At 43.1% G+C, this 23,237-nt stretch overlaps 1 protein-coding gene across 2 annotated transcripts in view; it reads left to right on the forward strand.

Annotated features, from left to right (window-relative positions):
* The first annotated feature begins 398 nt into the window (after positions 1-398).
* The window catches only part of FGF14 (fibroblast growth factor 14), a 608,658-nt gene continuing 585,819 nt past the window's right edge, over positions 399-23,237 (forward strand). For both annotated transcript variants that reach the window (XM_004746069.3, XM_045081346.1), the window contains exon 1: positions 399-1,391. In XM_004746069.3, coding sequence (XP_004746126.1) covers positions 1,184-1,391 — 208 coding nt within the window. In that variant the 5' untranslated portion in view covers positions 399-1,183. The remainder of the gene's footprint in view (positions 1,392-23,237) is intronic.

The following is a 23,237-nucleotide window of genomic DNA, read 5'->3' on the forward strand; positions in this document are numbered from 1 at the left end:
TGCTGTTTTTGGCGAATGTCAGTAAGGCGGACCTCCTTTGGGCAGTGAGGGGTGGTCCTAAAGTACTGCTGCTCTTCAGTCCCCTTCCATCTCCCATCTTTTCCAAGGCTTACTAATTATAATTGTTCATTTTCCTTTTCAAAATCCACTTTTCACTCTTGTTAGGTGGCTCCAGGAGCAAGCAGCCGGCCGACTCCTTCTGGCCAGAGGAGGGAGAGGGTCCAGGGCTGGGGCTGGGGCCGGGGCCGGGTGCGGGCGGTGGGGGGACCTCCAGGGGGGGAAAGTAGCGGAGAGACTGCAGTGACACTGCCCTCCCCGGGCGGGTTGAAGCATCTCACTGGTGACGGGTCTGAAAGCACGTGGCTACGTCACGGAAAGCCAGTCTTTTCAATGCAAACTTCAACTCCTCCTCCTCCTCCCTCTAATGCCTGTAACTCACATCCGAGGCTGGGCGAGGAATCCGGAGGGGCGATTTTCCTCATGCTCGCCGTGGTTGGAAGCTGGGCGAGTGACGGGAAGGAGGCAGGGGGTCTGTGGCGCTCTCTACCTACTGCCAGCCTGACGAGGGGAGGGGGCACCTGGATTGGCATCTTTTCTTCGTGGTGATTGAGAACTGCAGGTTCAATCCGATCCCACTGAGCACTGGCGATTGATTAAAAAAAAAAAAAAAAAATCGACACTGGGAGAAGGGAGGCTCTGTCTTCGGCGGTTAGACTCGATTTCGGAGGTGGTATTGGTGTGTGTGTGTGTGCTGGTGGCTTTTTTTTTTCCTTTTTTTTTTCTTTCTTTCTTTCTTTTTCCTTTTTTTTTTTTTTCCTTCTCTCCTAGGGGCTACACAATGGCAGTCTTCTCTCAGTGAGATGAATCCTGCTTTGCCTTCTGCAGACCCACCCATCCTCAGAGCGATCAAGTAAAAGGCTATGGTTTTCTCTTTGGGGATCTTTTGTGCATTACTGTTCTCTCTGATTAGTTCTGGTCTCTGTTGGGATTTCTTTGCTTTTTTGTTTGGCTTCATGCTGAAAAAGGATTTTTTCCCCAACCTTTTGGTAATAATCCAGTGGTGATCGCGGGGGATAAATCATTCACCCTGGCCGAAAAAAAACAATCACTGAGAAGTCTCAAAGAAATATACCACGTGAGGGGAAAAAACTGGGAGAAGATCCGGAATATTATCGTTTTTCCTATGGTAAAACCGGTGCCCCTCTTCAGGAGAACTGATTTCAAATTATTATTATGCAACCACAAGGATCTCTTCTTTCTCAGGGTGTCTAAGCTGCTGGATTGCTTTTCGCCCAAATCAATGTGGTTTCTTTGGAACATTTTCAGCAAAGGAACGCATATGCTGCAGTGTCTTTGTGGCAAGAGTCTTAAGAAAAACAAGAACCCAACTGGTAAGCAAAACATGCATCATGTTATGTTTTTCCTCATAATAACCTGTCTGTTGCTCATTGAGCTATATCTGCAGTTCTGCTATGCAGGAAGGCAGGGGAAACAGAAAAGGAACCAGGACAGTGTTGCATATAGAGGTGTTGATGGATAAACAGGTAACAGCTGGATCGGTGTCTCTGAGCCGGAAAACCATTATCAGCATCTCTTGGCTGTGACACAATCCATCACTAGGAGGGAGGAGGAAACTTTTTTTTTTTTTTAAATGTATTTGGTTACCTATGTTTGGTGGAATATTGAAGGGCTGTGGCTTAAGGTTTTGCCCGAGGCAGTTGAAGGTTCGGTAGTTGCCAGGAAAAAGAACCTCGAGCTCTCCTTACTTCTGCAGCAGGTTCAGGGACGTAGCTAGGAGCCGAGGACCTGCTCTAGACTTTCTGATTAGCTTGCACAATATTCGTCACCCCATCACCTTTACCAAAGTAAAAGAGGCCCTCTCCCTCGCGGCCCCGCTCCTCCGTCAGCCCCCGCCTCCCTCCCCCGTCTAGCTCTCCGGGCACGAGTATTAACTCATTCCCCCGTCTGCCTCCGACACCTCCTGCCAGTGGGAATACTTGAGCTGGGCTTATGCCTGGGGGAACCCCAGACGGAGAAGACAAGCCCAGCCCCTCCAGTATATGCAATTTAACCCCCCCCCCGAAAAAGCAGGGTCCCGCGGGTGGGACGAGCCGGGTCGTGGGTCCCAGCTTCAGGCTCCGGTCATCATGCGCCCCTATTCCAAAGGCTCCAACCGGGAAACTTGCAGGGCATTACATAAGAAATGCAAATGCAGGTGATTCGGGGAGTCGAGTCCCGGGGGTTCACTTCCCGGTATCCCAATCTGAGGCGTTTGGGGGTGGCGGCGAAGCTGTGGGCGAGCAACTGGGGGGAGGCCAGGCCGGAGGGCTGCGTGGTGGCGGCGGCGCGCCGACGAGGAGGCTGGGCGCAGCCAGTCTGGGAGCCGCGCGCGCGGGCAGCGGGGGTGTGTGGCGTCCCGGGGTTCAGTTCAGGCTGGGGAGGGCTCGGGGGCCGGTGTTTGTGTCTGGGGCTGCGTCGGGGGCGGGGGCGGGGCCCCGGGCGTCCCGCAGTGGCCGCCCGGCGCTGGAGGCTCCTGACGCCGGCACTGCGGTGTAGTAGATCATGGCTCCCCGCGGCCGCCCTGACACCCGGAGCTCCGCCGGGGGCCGCGCTGGCACCCCGAGCCCCAGCGGCCGGGCAGCAAGTGGCTGCTGTCTCCCTGCCTCCGAACATTCCAAACGCAGCGTAGCTGGGGTGGCTCGCTCCGGGGAGGGGGGGGGGGGATGCCGTCTGCGGGCGCCCGGAGCGAGAGGGGGAGGAGGAGGAGGAGGAGGAGGGAGGAAGACCGAGGAGGAGGAGGGGGAGGAAGGGCAGGAAGGGGAGGAGGAGGGGTGGGTGGGCGGAGATGGGGGTGGTGGGTGTGGAGGCTGAGCACCCCGGAGGCCCCCACTGCTGCGGCAGGACGGGAGCTGCGAGTTGTTAGAGCGGCCAAAGGGCAGATGCTCGCTTGCGGGCGGGGGACGCCTGGGCAGTTGCCCCTCCTGGGACGTTTGGGCAGCAGCGGAGGCTTGGGGAGAGTCTCTGGCTGCCCGCGGGCGCCGTGCTGCAGTGGGCCCCGTGCCCTGCCCTGGAGTTCTCACTCCTGCGCTGAGCGCTGCCCCTTCCTCGCCGTCCGCCTCTGCTCCCCCCGCGGCCCCCGCCGCCGCCTCCCATCTCACCCTCCTCCTGCGTGCCGCGTCCTTTTACCCTTCTGGCCCTCAACTTCTCAGCATTTAGCGACTCTGAAGCGCTAGCACCCATCCTGAGCATCGCCCGCGGAGAAAGTGATGTTGTCCCCTCACCGCTCGCGTTCCTAATTCAACTGTGAGGTGGACCCTAACCCCGCACCGAGCCCCGCACTTGCTGACGTTCCGGTGATAGCTAGAGCCGCACCCCCACCGTCTCACGAGTTCGTGTGAAGACCCTTTTGGCAAGACTTAGCGAAGTGGGGCAAGCCAAAGGCTGCTCTTGGGAGGGAGGATTTGTGCTTTCAGGCAGTAAAAATAGTGGGTTTTGAAGGATTCTCGTGTGCTGTAGATTTAGCTCCCTTCTGAGAAAGGAATACTGTAAAAGCATCCTTTTTCTTTTCTTTTCTTTTTAAGACTTGGCCATTTGTTTAGGAACCTTGAAGTCAGTCCCTCTGTAGTACTGGAGAATGGGAAAGAATTCTGCTCAGAAGGCTAAGTTTCCTTACTGGCCTTTATCTCTCTCTCTCTCTCTTTCTTTCTTTCTATTTGTAAGCAGTTTTACTGGAAAGACTAATTTCCCCCCTGTACACGGGCAAGATATTTTTATTACACCTCCCCCACGCCACCTACTTTGATCTCTCTGGAATAAAGTAGATTTTTTTCCCCCTTTCAAGGCATTTTGGAAGGTGTCAAATGACAAATTATTTTTAGGGTAATTTATTTTGCAGCTTATGAATGCTAAAGTACTTGGGTGTGAATTGATGGGTTAATTCAAAGTATGTCTGACAACATCCCCAACTATTCTAATGAGATGGTAGAGTCTTAGATTGCCAGAAGTTAGAATTTTAACCTGGAAATGGGAGCGTTTTGTGAATTATTTAAAAAATGTGACATTAATGTGTCATATCTCATCTTCTAAAAGTTTTGCTTTTTGAACTCAAATCCATGCTTAGCCATTCCCTTTTGGGATTGTAGTTGGTACATTCCATTCTCCTTCTGCGATTAACATGAAGCCTAAAATTGTTTGCAGGTTTTTGATCCCAAGATAGCAGTATAACTAAGAAGTTAATTGGGTAATTAAAATAAAACAAAGACTAAAATCTTCTTAACTGTTAAAACCAGAAAGAACAGATTGACTACTACCTATTATGTTATCTTAAATCTAAAATGAGGACAATTAACTGGTTTCAAACTAAGAAGCTTGGCAGAATACCTCCAAGTGCCAGTAGCAGGATCATGAATTTAGTGTGAAGACTTCTTAGATTACTAATTCTTCTCAATCTTTGTGAGTTATAGAATAAATTGCTGATTATTCCCAATTTGTAAGTTGTCAACAACTATGAGTAGTTTGATCAAGGTTCCTGAGAGGACTTTGAGAGTACTGCTATATAGTTATGTTGGTGTGAAAATAAGTAGATAACAGAGTCATGAATTAAGGACAGAGTTATTTATCTACACAAAAGTTATTAGCACTCAATAAATGGTATTGCTTTAAGAATTTTTTGTAGTTATAGTTATGTGAAATTTAACTGGAAAAGAACATGAAGAATAACTCACACAGTATATGCTTTTTAAAGTAAATTGCAATTGCTGAGAAATCCTGCATATAAATCTACCATCTTCATAGAAATGTCCAGTATTTCACAATACAACTCTTAGCAGAGAACACATGCATGCTTAAATGTCCTACTTTCCCCTATTTTCCTGGTAGAGCAGTAGCTGTATGTTTATAATAAAAGTTACCTGCCTTAGCTTTCACTTATGAATTATGCAAGGTGATGGTATTATAGGCAAATCATTAAGTAGGAATGCTAAGTCCAAGGCTCTTATTTAGCCCGGAGGAGGGCTTGGTATGTTTCTTTAAACCAGCAATGATAGTTTGGACTCACCGATGTGTATCCCAGGCCAGTTTGGTACTAATATAGGTCACTAGACTTTGAGTGACAGCTGCTAAGAAATGTGGTTGGAAAAAAAAAATTCCACGATAAAGGGAAACACTAAGGTCATGTCATGGATATCTCCTCAGACACATCATCTACAACAAGCAGAGGAAGCCACAGAGCCTCGAATATATGGAACCATTGAACCACACTCCCGAGACCCCCAAATTTTCTTGGCTGATAGGGTTTTGAAAGCACAGAATTTAAGATAAGTTATAATCAAAGATAATTTTATTGAGCAGTAAGAGTGGCATGGAGGGTGCAAAGCAGAAGCAGAAGTCCTAAACCTAGCTCAACAGAGCACATTTAAAAAATCCCACCAACTCATGGCCCAGAGGGTCTCCTTTTATGAACTCAGTCTTTCTTTCTGCCGTATAACTTGGAGATGAAACAAGCAAGGCTTGGTAGAACTCAATGTCACTTTCTATTTTCTCCTTTTTTTGGTGTCTTTCAGTTCTGCTTTTGCCTTTCCCTGAAGCTGTTTTAGGTGCCCCAAACATCTGGTACGCCTCTGTTCCTCATTTAAATATATGTTATTCTTTTAAAACCCCTTGCTTTACATGTAGGGCTGTCATGACATTTTAGAAGTGGGAAAATAGGGAGAGATGGAAGAAAAAAGGAAGGAAGCATTTTTTTACTCCTTCCCTTTCTCGGCCTGTCAACTCATCCTGGGTTCCTGTAGAGCCGGGTGAGCCACACAAGGGCCAGAACTTCTGCATTTCTAAACGCTGAGCTTGTATCCAATGGAGACATCAGATTCCGACTCCATGGCTGGAACACCTAACTGGTGTGAGGTTCTCCTCCTTCTGACATGTTGCCTTTGGAGTGGGATTCCATGTAATCAGAGCTGGCCTTGGACTCCATCCAGGAGGTTTTAGTTACTGAAGTAGCAAAATGAATGGTACTTCATGTACCAAAAGAGGGCATTTTACATAGGTTTCCCAGTATTGACTTGTTGGGAGAGTGGATTTTTCTTTTTTTGAAATTATATCCAAGTTAACAAGTGTGAAATCCAATGCATGATAATTTCAACTTGGTTTTAACAATGAGGATGACTTTGACTGTACCCATATCCAGCCCATTCTCATATTAGACAGCATCTAAAACTGAGAATATTTGTTCAAATAATGCATTGCTTTCAGAAGGCGCTAAAGGTAATTCTATACTATATTTAACATTTCCCACATGAAACCATTTCTTTAAAAATGTTCAAACCCAGTTTCCCATGTTTTAGCAACACAAACATTGGGGACTTTTGTGGTGTTTTTATACATATGGCAACAAGAACAACAATCAAAGTTTTCACTCCCTGGTACATTTTGGCATCATAACTCACTCAATTGAGTCATAAGCCTCCTATAAATACCATGTAGATGTCTCAAAATGGAAGCATTTATTCAAAATAGTTTCTTATGCCTTAAGGCGAGATGGTTGGAATTTAACAGTACATATGAAGTTCCTCTATTAAGATTTCCTCCCCTCTATTATAAAGTTTTAAACCAGACAGTGCATTGTAGTGTCTATATTCTTTTTTTTTGTTTTTAAGACTTTTATTTATTTCTTTGACAGAGAACACACAAGCAGGGGGAGCAGCAGGCAGAGAGAGAGAGAGAGAGAGAGAGAGAGAGAAAAGCAGCTTCCCTGCTGAGTAGGGAGCCCAATGGGGGACTGGATCCCAAGGCCCTGGGATCATGACCTGAGCAGAAGGCAGATGCTTAACCGATTGAGCCCCCAGGCATCCCATAACGTCTATATTCTTAATAAAACCTTTGAGCTTCACCTTAGGATCACCTCCAGAAGAGACTGTAGGTCAGGGAAATACTACTGACACTTTTACCTTCGCAGTGCCGCAGTCTCTGCTTTTTAAGGATTCAGTTTGTTTGTCACAGACCAGGTTGAGTTGTCAGAGCTGAACCTGAGCACTGAAGAACATGGAATTTTCCGAGGGAGACGTCTCGGTTCCTCCATATGCCTCTAGAGATGCACTGTTTTTGCTCTCCTGCTTTTTAAGGGCTGAGCATTGTCGCTGATGTTTTCGCTGTGTATTTCTCTAGTTGCTACAAGCTAACTTTCAGCTTGGTCAGAATGTAAAAGGTAGGATGACAAAAGGGAAGTTGAAAGAAGGAATTCTTAAGGTCTTGCAAGGCAAAAGGGAGGCATGATGCAGACAGGTTTTACAGGGAAACCGAAGCTTTTATCTAAGCTATTAGAGCTATCTAACAAAGTCACCCAGCAATTGTTGGGCACTATGGCCTTTATCATTGTTCCCTGACAAAAACTCAAGTTACGATACATAACAAGTTTTCAGGCCACTTTTATTAAGTGAATTAATAGGGAAAGTAGGATTCTTTGTGAAAGTTAACTGTGCGAATGTAACTGGAAGTATAAATTACAGTTGCTTAAGCTCACTTAATGCTTACAGCTTTCCAACAATGCCAACCAAGAATTTGGTTTCTTTATGATAAAACAGAGAGGGAAAGTTGTTGGTGGACTCCTAGTTCTTCCAGCCATGATGAAGCAAGCCTGTTTGCTGACGTTCCCTAGGCCCACATTTTAATAATAGCCTCTTTCGAAATCTCCAAACTTGAGGTCTCACTCAAAAATACAAAGTCCAAGACCAATCGCAGGCACCCCTTCTGGCACTCTCGTCTTGAATAGCGAACGCATCGTAGGTTCCCTCTGCAAGAGCCCCCTTCCTTGTCTTTTCTCATCTTAAACTTGCTTCTCCTGTGAAGGAAGACATTGCACCACCGTCGACTGGATTGCCCCTCTTTTCTTTACTGAGCTTCCTTATCTGAAGATGGTAGCTGGGACTCTCCTTTGGGGCTTATTTCTGCTCTCGAGGGGGCAGCACCCAAGCGGCCTCTAGTTCAGCGGCTTTGAAAGGAGGCACCCCCTCCCTTAGCATTTTATTCTTTTCAGTCTGAAAGCCGTCCTCTCCCAACTCGGCAGCTCCTTGGACATGCCACCACCATGCCACCACCACATCTATTTCGCTTCTCCCTTCTGGAGCCGCTGTCAAAGGTGGAGGGCGCTGGGGCGCTGGGGCGCCGGGGCCTGGGGCCGGGGGCGCGGAGAGGGACAAGGGCTGGCACCAGGCACGAATGCAGGCGCGGCCCCCGCGTTCCAGAGCCGCGAGCCCCAGTCGTCTGCGGACCGCGAGCCGGCCCCTCTGCGGCTCGCGGCAGCTTCCAGGAGTCGAGCCTCTCGGGGTGTCCCGGCGAAGTCGCTTCGGAGTCGGCCGGATCGAGTCCGCAGACAGGCGGCGCGGAGGCCAAGCACCGTCTTCCTCCGCGGGCGACGCGCGAACCGCGCCTCTGGGACCCGCCACCACGCGCTCCTCGCCTCGGAGCGCCGGGTGCTCCGCATCGCAATGCGGCGGAAGCGGCCCGTCCGAGCCGCCGTAGCGCGGGAAGCTTCCGTTGTCACAGAGATGACCTCTGACCCCGGGCCGTCTCTGGGGACCGGCGGTCGGCGTATCCGTTGCTATGGAAACCGGGACGGCCCGAAGCCCGCGCTGGGGCGACCCGGCGCGCAGGCGGGGCCCGGGTCCTGAGCGGGCGCGTTTGTGGGCCACCCGGCCGCCGTCCACGCAGGGGCGCCCCCGAGCACGCGCTGGAGGGGAGCGGAACCAGGTCGGTCCTGGCCCACAGGTGGGCGCCGCCCCCCGCCGCCCCTCCACGCGCCGCTGGGCGCAGAGGCGCAGGGACTGGGCTGGAAGAAAGAGTTGACCCGCGGGGCATCGCGCCCCGGCACAGGACTGGCAGAAGGTGAGCCCCGTGGGGCTCTCCGCTTCCCCACTAGCTACCGGAAGAGCCGGGGCTGCTCCTGCAGTTCTCTGGGCCTCAGTTTCCTCAGCCGCATTATTAGAACAGTCTCAGGTCAGCCTCAGCCCTCTTGTTCCAGCTTCTGTAACCCTCCGCCCGGTCCGGGCTTTAAGGGAGCTCTTGCCTCCTGCGGGTGTCTGTCGTGGACCAGGCTGCGTAGACTTAAGTGGTATTCTAGAATCCGAGACTCTGAGAGCCGGAGGGCCCGCTGCAGGGGATCCTGCCTGACCTGCCCCTCTTGGAGGCGTGGCCACTCTTCAGGGTGGAGGAGAGGAAGCCTGGTGGGAGAGCTGGCTTTGAACTGTAGACACACACCATCTTTGGACCTGGGAAGAAGAAACGCATTGTGTTTTACTGGTGACACTACCAAGAGCTCTTCGGGCGTTGTGCAGAGTTGTGTGGTTGGTGCAGAAACAGACGGCATTCTGTCCTAGCCGTCTGTCCTAACCATTATACTCTCCGATGCCTTTCCTACACCCTCCGCGCATGTTGGCGGGAGGAGCCTCTCTATATCGGCTTCTGTCCCCTTTAGGTTACTGGGGAGACTTGCAGGCGTTTTGAATCTTAAAACGTCACTGTAAATTTAGAAATTGGAAAAAAAAAAAACCATTTTGAGGATACTGTAATGCAAAACTCACTAGTTTATAAAAGAACAGCTGGATCCAGATTGATGGAATAAATTAGGGTAACCTGTTCAGATGGCTTTTCACTTTGTAAAGATTTTTCATTGGCCTAATTTCCAAATAGCTTCCCCCACTTTTCTTTCTTTTCTTCCTTCTGATGAGAATTACCTCCCTGAAGTTTGCTTTTTGAAGAAGAGGGTCCTTCAGTTCCTAGAGAAGCTGGGTAGAACATTTACATCTCAGAGGCACAAGGAAAGAATGCAAGCTTTGCCCATGAGGAGGATTTGTTTCTTAAATCCAAGATTTTACAATACCTACAAGCTTTTAACGAGTAGCAGGGGAAGTTTGGGGATTGATAAAAATGATGTATGGGTTTTAAATTGCTTCCAGGGCTGCATTTCTGTTCTTGTGAAGACTTTACAATTTATAATTTATAAGACAAAGACCGTTCTTAATTCCACAAAGAATTGGGTTGCATTTTTTGGTTGAGTTTTGCAATTTAAAGTTGGTTTACAATTTAAAGTGGGGCTGCAACTTTAAAGGGCTGACCACCCATCCAACTACGTTATCTTCTATTTGCTTCTTTAGGTCAGGGAGAAGATCTTTACCTAAGATGGAAACCAAAAGATTCCTGTGTTCTAGATTTAGAGCTATGTGTCTTTGAAATAGTTTTCTTTCCATCTGGGTACATAGTTTCATTTAGCTTAAGGGAGAAGAACTAAAAAATAAGTTTTCAGGAGGTTCTGATTGTCAGCTTCCAATAGCAGCAAACTTTTAACCATAGAGCTACTTAAAAAAGTCCTTTTGAATATCTTGTCAGGTTTTAGCCAGGACAAACAGTAAATATTCCTGGTGGTATTGAGCAATCTTTTAGATGCAAGAGGCATCCCCAAAGAAGGTGCAAAAGATACTGCTCTCCCAAGATCTAGAGCAGCTCCCAAAGATAGCCAAAATTGAGACTTACACAATCCTCTTGAGAGCTGGCAACAGTCTCTAGGACATTAGCCACCAATGAAGTGCAAACTCCACTTCTGTCTGGCTATATTTTGAGGGTCCCCGACCTGTTGGCTCCCAAGCCAAGTGGACATAAAATGAGACAAATAAGAAGACAATAGCTGCCCTTGGGAGATAAAGCATCAATATCCAATGCTTCTTGAAAAGGAAGGGATAACATGAGATTTTACCTTCCTCTCTTGACCAGGCATTACAGACAGAGATCCAGGAGAGCTGATTCTGGTAAGAATTTTCACCCTTTACTGGCTTTTGTTAGTTTTTCCCAATCCCTTCTCCAGGACTCCAGAGTGAGTGGATTTTGAAGTAGAGAGTGAAGCTGAGGAATCTACCAGAATTTGACAAAGCTTTTAAATTAATTTTATTTTAGTTTCCCCTTGGTTGTTTAAGGGAATACTGATAGTGGTTTACTGGAGAATCCCTTGGCGTCCTGTCAACCCTGAAAGGGGCCCATGTGGGGGCACTGTTTTGGTGGCAGATACAGGGATCTCTGGATATAGGCCATTATAGTCTGGACATCGGCAGACTTTTATTTATGGTCATGTAGTCTGTTAGAGTGGAAAGTCAGTGCAGACAGAGGATTAGTGAGTACTGAGGTCAAGGAAGATTAAAGAAGGGAATAGTAGAAGTCATTTCATTCTCGTAGTCTTTGTTTCCGGTACTTCTTGTGTCCTTAATTTTTCATTAGTCTTTTGCAGTAAATCTTTCCATAAAGGTTTTTTGGACTTTTGAGGTCTTTCAAAGGCTTCTGCATGCCAGTTAAAATAGGTAACCCATTCTGTTTGATTTGGGAATACTTACTTTCAGGTTCACTTTTTAAATGAATGATTTTGTCTAATTGGAATGTTCCCCATAAAGGCCATTTTAAATCTAGGTTGTCTTGCTTAGATTTGTAGATAACTACATCTTTGGGGACTATAGTCCTTAGTCATAAATGTTTGTGCTGAAATATGTCACACTTAATTCTTTGGAACTTGAGGATCCCATTTCTTCAGTGAAGCGTTGGGTCTCTCAGAGCCAAATTTATACCTAAGAGGGATGTGCCATTGGGTGGGGATTTTGTGGTGTTTTACAGTGTGCCTTGTTACACAGAAGTTTTCTTGGGGTTGGCAGGTGGCTTAGCGTCGATCTAACTCATTCTCTGATCAACTTACCTAGCACAGGTGCCTTCCAGTTAGGTGCCAAACACTTTAAGAGCTTTTAGGTGACCTATGCCCACCAGTTCTGTGACTTAGGCTTATGCGATCCCCATTAGCAATATAATAGATCTATTATTCCTTTCATAAGAAAATGTCTTTATAGCAGTGAATTTCCTAATGGCTTTTAATAACCCAACTTGCACTTAGATTTTGATGTGCCATTGGTTGGAAAAGTCTGAATTTCTTGGCTTAGTTAATTTCCCCAAGTTTCCTAGCAGTTTGTGCTGTGGACTTACTTTGAAGCTTTGTGAATCCTGTCCCCCCACTGGCTGCCATCTTGCTTTCTTTAGATTGAGGGATAACCATTATTTTCCCTTTAAATAACCCATCCTAATTCAAGCAGACTTATTATTGTTGGCTGCCCGCACAGTTCCTGAGACTGTAAGAACACCCCCAGAGGAGCTTACCTTGTACGTGAGTTTGGCCACAAATCTCACTGTGAAAAACCTGAAGTCCCTCACACCCCAGTTTTCCATCTGGAAGGGCTAAGATAAACAAACTTGAGGAGCTCAGAATGCAAAATAAGTAGAACTTGATCAGAGAGAAGCTTCCCAGAGCAGCCAGAGAGGTAGCAAGTAAAATGGCTCTTTGGGTACCTTCCACCTGCTTCTAGAAGCTGTCCCTGGAATCTTTAGCAGCTGTCTTCAGGTCCCATCTCATTGCCCAAACTGGCAATGTGCAAAACTAAAACAATTTACTAATCAGTTTGATGTCCTTTCTTCAAGGGAAAACAGTCCTTGATTAGGGCAGTACAGGCCTGGCAAGTAGCTGGAACATCCTTCTCAAGGAATTTTGGGCAAGTGTGAGTTTTAAAAAGCATTAGAAGAGGCAACACAAAAACAGGCATGATTGGCTGGGAGGTTAGGGATTCCCTCATAAAGACTGCAAATCCCATTTTCTAACATAAGGTAAGCTAGCTAAAGCCTAGTTGGAGGGCTGTGATTTGTATATGTTAGATTTCCTTGACTGGGCAAGGTCACTGGGCCTGTCTCCATTCTGTGGATCCCGATATCCAAATTAACTGTGTCAGTAGTCAAGAACAGATCGTGTGCTTTGTGGCATGGTCAGATTTACTTTTGAGACAAGTGCTATGGTGGAGAGGGGGGTGCAAATAGCTTTGAGTGGGGCAAGACTGAAGGTAGAAAGTCCACAAAGGCAGCAACTGAAGTAGAAGGGGTAGGTCCAGACAGGAGCTGGAGAGGAAGTGCAGTCCTTCTATCTCAGTGGCCAATTTGAATTTGGGAAGAAGGAGAGGGGAGAGTCTAGAATGTTTTGACCACAGGTTTTTGATTTGGACAACTCTCGTGGATCCTGCTCTGCTGGCCATTGGCCAATAACACGTCTCCATCTCCGGGGTAAAAACTCCACTACCATGGGGTAAAAACTTGGCTCTCTTCAGACTGTTCATATCAAAGAGCTGTGGTAGTGATAAATAGCAAGTAGAAAACTGACGAATTTCTCTTTTTAGATCAAAACTTAAGTAGGCAGTTCTAGGAGAGTTGCTCTAGGATAAAGAGTTCATTTTCTTCACTTCACACCTGGAAGTCCTCAGGGACAGAAAAAATGCTTTACAAGGAAGAAAAGTCAAAAGTTTTTTTTTTTTTTTTTATGATTATATATATAGGTCTTTGTCAAAAGTACATGTTTTTGTACACAATACTTTGTTCAGTTGAGGAGTCCACGAGTGCAATTAAAAGCCAAGTTTTCCAATTAACTATTCAAGTCTGGCAAGAAAAGGAAGTGTGAACTTTACTGAATTTACATATGTAAGTGTGCGCACCTGCTTTTTAGATAGAACTGAATGTAGTTGTAATTAAAATGCTCCCCCCTCCCCCGCCCATAACGTTTTGTTGTCTGCACAATTACAGTGAATCGCTGAAGTGCGTGGTAACCTTTTCTGTAATGCTGCCTCTTAGAGAAAGCGTCCTTTGGGAGGGATTGCAGTCTCTTTTCTCTCCACTTCCTGTGTGGAGCGCAGGGTGCACTACTGCTGTACTTAAAAAGGAAGAAATGTGAAAAAAAAGACTTAGAGATTAAAACAGTTTGTCGTTGTTGTTTTTTTTATAGCCAAGTATTCAAAGGCTGAAACTCATCTTTCGTTGTGTTACTGTTGTACCCCAGGTATTGTAATTTTTCGCCAAAGAAAGGATCCGTTTGCCTGGAGGCCTAAGTCCATACTCTAACTAACTACTCAGTCATCACCACCCTGCTTGGACGTTGTCCTGGTGGGGCACATTGGAAACTCTCACCCAATAGGCCCCTTCCTCCTCTATTATCCAGTGACTTGACTTGTTTCCTAGGAATTTGTATTTTTCAGTGACTTCATTACCTTCCTTTTTCCATTGAAAATTTCCTCTCATGTGCCAGCTCAGTGACACAAAATTTCTCATATGTCATACATATAAGAGTGGATATGAAATCCTGGAGATACTTTCAATGGAGTGGATAGTAAGTGTTAGAACTAGTTTAATGATGCAGTATAAAAAAAAAAAAGAAAAAAAAAAGGAATTTTAAAAGGATAGAAATTTTGCATCATTATCGCTTATTGTTTATTTTCTCTTTTCTAATTGTATTTCCTTTTGCCATCTTGGGAATAATCTTAAAGAGCAAAATTCTGAGGTGATTCTCTGGCAGACACACCTTTTTATGGGGCATTAACCAGTGGTTTATATGCTGAAGATAGAGCGGGGCTTGCTCTTCAGAGCCATGGAGTTCGATCTCTGTTCTTCGCTTTGTCCTTTACCAAAGTGCTTTTCCATCGCTGAGAATTCACCCCGTGTCCCAGTCTCCCTTATTTGTGCTAGCGTACCCCAGATTTTGTCCTTTCACATATTTCCTTGAGGCTTGTCTTTCAAAAATTTTGTCCTCGATTTACTCTTTAGGCAAGGTCAGGATTAACATTCAATTGGACCTTCAACTTTCACATGTATTACATTAGGGAAAAAAGGGCAAAAAAGGCCAACAATACAGTTGTCAGAAAGTAAATGAGACATGTTTATCTGGACTTGAGATATTCACCAAAAGTGGCATTTGTTTGACTTAAGTTTTTCTTTCTGTGCTTTCAGTAACATTTAAAAAACTCTGATATGGGGAAGCCTGGGTGGCTTAGTGGATTAAAGCCTCTGCCTTCAGCTCAGGTCATGGTCCCAGGGTCCTGGGATGGAGCCCCGCATCGGGCTCTCTGCTCAGCAGGGAGCCTGCTTCCTTCTCCCTCTCTCTCTGCCTGCCTCTCTGCCTACTTGAGATCTCTGTCTGTCAAATAAATAAATAAAATCTTTAAAAAAAATAAAAAACTATGATATGGATCTATTGCCTTATTAGATTTGACTTTTGGGTGGTATTATTATAATAAATATTCAAACTCATATTCCCACTAAAAAGTGTTCTTTAAAGTTACTAGATTTTTTTTTTTTTTTTTTAAGAGAGAGAGAGAGAATGAGAGCGAGCACAAGCAGGTAGAAGAGCAGAGGGAGAGGGAGAAGCAGACTCCCTGCTGAGCAGAGAGCTCAACGTGGGGCTCGATCCCAGGACCCTGGGATCATGACCTGAGGCAAAGGCAGACGCTTAACTGACTGAGCCACCCAGGCGTCCCTAAAGTTACTAGATTTTTAAAAGCATATTGGTCTCCTACTTTAACAGAAATATCCTGAATTACTTTGAATTTTATGTTATCACTATCCCTAAATAAATAATAATTACAATTGATCTTTAGAGAATACTTTTTATTTTCAAAGCAATTCACCTATAATACCTCCTTAGTTCTCATAACCACAGGTAGGAACTTTTTTTTATCGGTTCACCCTTGAACAACATGGGTTTGAACTGTGTGGGTCCACTTGTATGTGGACTTTTTTCAATAAATCTATTGGAAAATTTTTTTGAGATTTCTGGCAATTGAAAAAAAAACTTGCAGAAAAACTATGTGGCCTAGAAGGACTGAAAAATTAAGAAAAAGTGAGATATTATTATAAGAATATAATATATAATACATATAGCATACAAAATATGTGTTAGTCAACTGTTTAGGTTTTTGGTAAGACATCCAGTCAATAGTTAAGTTTTGGGGGAGTCAAAAGTTTTACATGGATTTTTGACTGCACAGGGGGCCAGCGCCCCTAAGCTGGGTATTGTTCACGGGTCGACTCTACTTGTATTTAAAAGGATAAAAGCCGGGCGTGAAGAGGTTAAGGAGGTTGCCTGACAATACCTAGCTAAGAGCTGAGATCCAGGCACAAACCTGAGCAGTATTACTTCAGAGTGCAATACTCTTATGCACTCTGTTGTTGTTGCTGCCTCTTGAAAGATGATGTTCAAAGAATGTGTGTGAAGCTGGCCAGTATGTCTTAGTGTGTCTGTGAATCATTATATCCTGAAACTAAAAGAGACTACAATATATTCAGTATTTAGACATTTAGAACTTGTAATTTTTGTCTTGAGCATAATTGATATACATTAAAACACACAGTTCTTACCGTAGTGTTTGCTGTCTTTTGACTATTGTATCCTTATCACCAGCACCCCAGTCAAAACATAGAACATTCCATCACCCCAGAAATCTCCTTCTCTTTTATATTCCATTTCCATCCGGGAGTCTTCTAAGAAGCAGCCACCATTCTGATGTTTTTCGCTTAACCTTAGCATGCGGTAAAGCCTCATGTCATTAAATCATGGTGTCCTCATGCTTTTGAGTTTGCTTCTTTCACTCAGCATTTGGTTTTCAAGATTCAGCCATATCACTGAATGCTAGATATGCAGAATGTGATGTGGTAGCTTTTGTTTATCTTTTTTGTAAACTAGAAACTCCTAATTGAACAGACTTACTTTTGGTTGACAGGCAGAAGTTGTCCACAACTACAAAGTGTTTGCAAGTTGACCCAATTTTCAGACTACAACGTTAGCCTGCCCCAGTTACATAGATGCTGGCTGAAGACAGGAGACTCCTGGGTCAGAGATAAAGGATTTTATTACTCGGGGCACAGCAGGCAGCATGAGCTTCATGTGCTCATCGATTCCCCTTGTCCCCAAATCCCCCCAGGGATAATGCTGAGTGACCCAGGCAGAGCTTGCACTTGGGGTTTGTGTTATGGCTGAGGAACTCCGGGTTAGGCAATTTTCTGTTTTTTAAGGAGTGGCTAGCAAAGCTGCCCAACCTTTGCTCTGCAGGGAGGCATCATCTTTATTTTCTGGTCAGGAAACAAATCTGTCTTCTAACCTGGAAGGAAACATTATCCCTGGATTCCACGGTAGCAATATCCTTGCAAAGAGTCTGAGATAAAAGCTGTTTCAAGACATGCAGAAATCCCATGGATGTGTTGTCCTTTTAATCTGTTTCTGAAAAGCAACACTTTCTCCCCTTTCAGTCTTTCTTGGGACTGCTGTTTTTGTTGTTCCAAAGATGCAGTTAGTCTATAGAAAATATCTGTTATTTCTAAATTCGAAAGTAACCCTGAGGTTTTGAGATGATAGATGATATATAATCCTACAATAATCTTATCGGTATTTATTAAATAATATGTGATATGGTCTCTGTTAGTTATAGGAGAGTTTTAAAATATCCTGTGAGGATTTGGTCTTTGGCCCACAAGTACTTAGTTAAGTGTATGGAGAATACCAGAAATGAGAGAGTCCTGTTCTGTTGAAGGCTAGCTGGAGTGCTGTAGGACATCCATGTGGAATGTCAGGGAAGGGAAGAGAAATCTTTTAGAGAAATGTGACCTGAGCTGACTCTCGAATGCATGTTTCAGTTGGCAGGAAAGAGAAGTATATTCTTGGCAGGGGGAGAACTGTGAGTGGAAAGTCAAAGACTGAAGGAAAGGTACATGTCTGGGGATTTGTGGGAACACTAATGAAATCATATTTTAAAGGATTAGAGGAATCATAATTTGGAGCCCCAAAACCTGGCAGAGGAGTTAGGCTGGATGTAGTAAAAATCAGTGAACTAGAGAGCGTTTCCACAGCAGGGAGTGACATGCTTGGGAATTGCTCTGGTACAGTTGGAAAGTATTACTGGTGGAGCTGGTTGTGGGAGGGTAGCACAAGGCGGAGGCTTTCATAGTAAGAAGCAGGCAAGTGAAATATCCTTTCTTAATTGGAGATGGGAAACAGGAGCTCCGATCAAGGGGTGGTCCTGAGTATGGCTGAATATGGGCTGGCGAAATCTCTCTCAGTGCTTGGGAAGAGATAAACCAAAGACACACCAAGACACTCTGCAACAGGAAGGCCACTGCGTCCTCTGAACTTTGTAATGCTGAAATAAAAGGTGTGAATGGGAGAAAGCGATGTCATCGGGGAGGCTCAAGGTGACTCCTTGAAATCAATGATTTGCTGAGAATGTGAGACAGGAAGTGTAGCGAATATGCTGTTGAAAGTTACATGTCACTGGTACATAGACGAACATAGATCACGTGTTATCTTATATAATTTGAGGCCAGATCCCAGTTTAAATTCTCTAGTTCTGGTAGCTTTACTGGCTTCTTAAATATGGTGAGAATGACATTCAGTACTTTCAAGGTATAGTACCGAGCAACTTTGGGGTACTTATGTACTCATAAGGTAGTTTATTTCTCTGCGAGATGATATTTTCCAGTGAAACACCACACTGGGAAGGACTAAAATGTCATGGGCTATTTGGATACAAGGTTATTTGGATATTTCAACAACTTGGATCACATTTTTTTCCTGCAAGAGTCCTGGTACAGTGTGCTGTTCTGGCTCTAGTGGTGGACATGTGCCTTAGTAACCCTCAGTGACCATTAGTGGATCAGGATTAGTGGGGAGATGCATTAAGGAACAGTTTGTTAGAAGCACAACTTTTGGAAATAAGTTTTGTTTTTCTACTTTCTGTTAAAGAATTTGAATTGTGTTTTAGGGGTCAATATCTATTTCTTGCATGTTTTTACAAACTGATATTTTAAGGAAGATAACTTTTATTAAAATAAGCCTATTAAATTACTAATGGCAATTTAGCTTTTATAAAAATGTACCTGGTAATGTCTTAAAAGCAGCAGATTCAATTTCTTTGATTTAGAACTAGGATCCTTATTCAAGGTCAGAGTTTGTAAGAGTTGCAAGCATAATTCATGCAAGAGGGGGAATGGGTTTATTTTAGGTGATAGCAGTAGTAGATGCACTGTGGTAGGAGCAAACTGGAAGCATTAACCCGAATTCTGTCATTTCTGTGGGTTAGTGCATAACTGAATTAATCAAACTCTTTCCAAATTAGGATAAAGGTAACAGTTGTACAATGTGAAAGGTCAGAATATTGCAGCAGAGTTAAATAAAAGGCCTAAGTGGTGGTGTATTAGCATAGTTTTGAATAAAAAATTAAAATGTACATATAAAGATGTTGCTTCAGAATTCACGTTGTGTTACATGGGTTGGCATAGGTATATGCACACTTTCTTGTCTGGTCTTTCCGGTACCCAATAACATGGATTTCTGAGAGTCTTGAGAAAGGACGTTAGAGTCATTGAACTCGTTCTGAATCATAACCTTCTTCTCTTCTTTGTGTGATCCAAAGCAGAAGAGGCATTATCTCTGAATCTTGGTAACCGTTTTGGCCTAACGATGTCTTTCCTTTCACTGTAACAGATTAAATGTAAGGCAGACCCTCAACCCTTTCTTTCTTGTGTTCTTTTAAATTTATACTTGGTAGAAATGCTTTTTAATATTATTGTAGATTTCATTAGGATATCTTCTAATCTCCTCTTCAGAATTATAAGAAAATTAGGGAAAATGGTAGAAGCTGGTATTGCTAATAAATACCATACAATTGCCATATGGGTACAGGGAACTTTAAAACTTTTTCACCCAAGAGAGCCATTGGAGAAGGGCTCATATTAACAGTAAATTGAAGGCAGAAAAAAATAGCTAAGAAGTAGGATCAATTCAAAAATAATAGATTATATATTTTGTGTTTTTAAGCTTATGGTTTTGAAATTAAGAAACAGAATATTTCATAACTTTACCAGTTCATTTCGTGACTTTCAAGTAGCTTTTTGTTGAGATGAATTTAATTAAAATAAGATACTGAAATCTGCAGCATAGGTGTATTGACTGAATCGGACATTTTTAAGCACGTCTACTTATAAATAATGTTAACTAGTCCGACATCTTGGTATTGGGTAGTTAAGGATCTCTACACTATAACCAGCACTTTAAACTTCTTTCAGAGAAGTAGGCCATGTAGGTAGCATAGAAGTCAGAGTTCCTGCCTCCAAATATATGGTATATTTAATCAACACTGTAGGTTTTTTTAAATAGGTTTCAGTGTTGTTTTCTATCATGATCCCTGCATATGGGCCAGTATTAGATGAAAGCAGAAAATAAGACATGAAAGAAAAGAATATATGGTCAGTAGGACTTCAGGCTATTTGAAAATTCACTGGGAGGAAATGAAAACCACTCTAACTGACTCTGTGGCTGTTGGACTCGTATGGTCAGTGCGAAGTTTTCCGATGTCCAGCGTCCTTGATTCCACTGTCTGTGGGGAGACATTCAGCAGTCCTTGCATGTCCGTGGTTTTGCTCTCCAAGCTTTCAGTTACCCGCCTGCAAACATGGACCGGAAGCAGATGATTCTTCTGACCAATGGTCAGAAGTTCAAGAGTTCAAGAGTAGCCTCACACTGTGTTCCAACACCCTCATCGTTCCCCTCACTTTTCCCCCTCATCGTTCCTCCTCACGTAGGCATTTTATCGTTTTACATCATCACAAGATGGAGGGTGAATATAGCACAAGTAGATATTTTGTGTGTGTGTGTGTGTGTGAGAGAGAGAGAGAGAGAGAGACACCACATACACACAAACTTTTATTACAGTACGTTCTAATTGCTCTACTATTATTGTTGTTAATCTCTCACTGTACCTAATTTATAAATTAAACTTGATCATGCATATGTATATATAAGGAAAACATCTATCTAGGGTTTCAGGCATCCACTGGAGGTCTTGGGATATATCCTCCACAGATAGGTGGTGGTGGGGGCTACTGTATTTGCCAATAGTTTTTTTACTTTTAACTCTCCTAAGGACTGCTATGACTCTTCCATAGCACCTTATTAACCTTCCATCTAAAGCAATAAACTGGGAAAATCTCAAATATTTTAGATGCTCTCATGCATTATTTTTTATTTTGTTTTTTTGTTTTTCCTTTAGCTACTTCATTTGATATGGAAGGAGGAGATAATAGCCTTCATTCTAGGGTTCCCTTTAAGTTAATTCCCTGTGGTCACTTTGGGACTGACCCTTAACTGGATTAGAAATTATGGTTTAATAAAAAATAAAATACATAGACTTGCGGTATATATCTGTAGGGCATAACATCTAACTAATTTCTTTTGATTAATATTGTATGGTATAGGCCTATCTGTGACTCTGATGCTATGGGGCCAAGAAAAGGGCATGGAGGGCTTTCTGGAAAGAATGAAAGTTTGACTCATGATATATAACATCCTCATGTTTAATACACTTCTATGAATAATTGTCTCTGCTCATTAGTTGTCATTTACTCCTTTCTCTACTTAAGAAATAATATTAGAATTAATATAATAAGGACATTGTTAGAACAATAGCCTTGAATATATTCTAATTATATAAAAAAGTCAATCATTGACAAATATTAGTACTCTATTGTTACTGACAAACTACTTGAGCAGACATCATGGTACGTGAGTGATTATGACACCATGATTAAGAACTGATATTATATATTTTATTTTTTTTAAGAACTGATATTTTAGATTTTAATGTTGAAGATTGGTTTCCTTTAAAACAAACTATTTTAATTTTTAAAAAACATTTTGAAAGCGTGAATTCCCATTTCAGTTGGTTGATTCAATACCCAACACTTATTGAATTCCTTCTACACGAAGAATGGTATGCTTGGCCCAGTGGATGATTCATGAAGACAGGATCTTCGTTCTTCTAGGGGGAGTAGGGGGATAAGAAGGTTGGCTAAGGATGGAAGGCTGCGGGGTTGGGTGGGTCCTGGAGCTAGAGAAGCAACATTGCTAGCGGTGGAGGGATGACCTGCTTCATCCTCCTCCCTCTTTTCTTTCCGGTTTCCTTTTTCCCTTTGCCACTGCCAGTTATGTCATGGGAGTTTGCATGTTGGACCGAATGAGGAATCGATTTGGGCTGGAGTATTCCAGACAGAATGCAGAGTCCATGCCTGTCCTTAGATAGCATTTCACAATAGGTTGGGTGCATTTTTAAGTCGAAAAATGCAATGTCAATAGTAACAGCTGTAGAATAGGTGGTTATGACTAGAAATTGGTTTTTGCCCCACAAGGCCCACTGGAAATGCCCTTGAGGGTGTTTGTACATTTTTTTTTTTTGTTGTTCTTTTAAATATGTTTACATGGCTATTAATAGGCCTACTTGTCTAATGAATTATAAGAAAACTAAAGAATATTTTTTGTAATAAGAGCAATCTAAAATAATTGGTGGTACAACCATAATATCATTGTAAATGCATTTCTTAGATCCAGATTATGGATTTTAAATATCATTTTTATGAGAGCTTTACTGATATATAGTTCATATACTTTAAAATTTACCCTTTTGAAGTTACTAATACATTTTAGTATTTTTTAGGTATATTCAGATCTTGTGCAACTGCAACTATTACCGCTGTCTAAATGTTAGAACATTTTCATTAACTTGAAAAGAAACTCCTCACCTATAGCAGTCATTCCCTATCTCTCTCTCCCCTCATACTCTGGCAAGGATGAACATACTTTTAGTTTCTGTGGGTTTTCTTTTTCTGGATATTTCATATAAGTGGCATCATAAAATATGTGAGTGCATTCAATTAGCATAATGTTTTCAAGGTTCATCTATGTTGTAGAACATATCCGTACCTCATTCTGTTTTATTTTCCAATAGTATTCCATTGTATAATATACCACAGTTTGTTTATTCATTCTTCAGGTGAGACACATTTGTGTTATTTCCATTTTTTATTACTAAATATAATGCTGCTATGAACATTTGTGTATAAGTTTTTACCCATGTGTAAGTTTTAGTTTTCTTGGGTATATACCAACCAGTAGAATTGCTGGTCAGATGATAATTCTGTGTTAATATTTTGAGAGACAACCAAATTGTTTTTAAAAGCAGCTGCACAATTTTATATTTCTTCCAGCAACACGTGAGGGTTTCAATTTCTCCACATTCTTGCCAATACTTGTTATTGTCTGCTGCTTTGATTATAGTCATCCTAGTGAGTGTGAAGTAATATATCATTATGGTTTTGATTTGCATTTCTCTAATGACTAATGACATTGAGCTTCTTTTCATGTGCTTATTGGCTCTTTGTGTATCTTCTTTGGAGAAATGTTTATTCAAATTCTTTGCTCATTTTTAACTGGATTATTTGTCTTTTTATTTTTGATTTGTGAGAGTTCTTTATATATTCTGGATACAAGTTTCTTATCAAGTATGTGATTTACAAATATTTTCTTCTATTCC

The sequence above is a fragment of the Mustela putorius genome, unplaced genomic scaffold, assembly GCF_011764305.1.
Source record: "Mustela putorius furo isolate JIRA1106 unplaced genomic scaffold, ASM1176430v1.1 tig00000551_pilon_pilon_pilon, whole genome shotgun sequence".
NCBI classification, from domain to species: domain Eukaryota; kingdom Metazoa; phylum Chordata; class Mammalia; order Carnivora; family Mustelidae; genus Mustela; species Mustela putorius.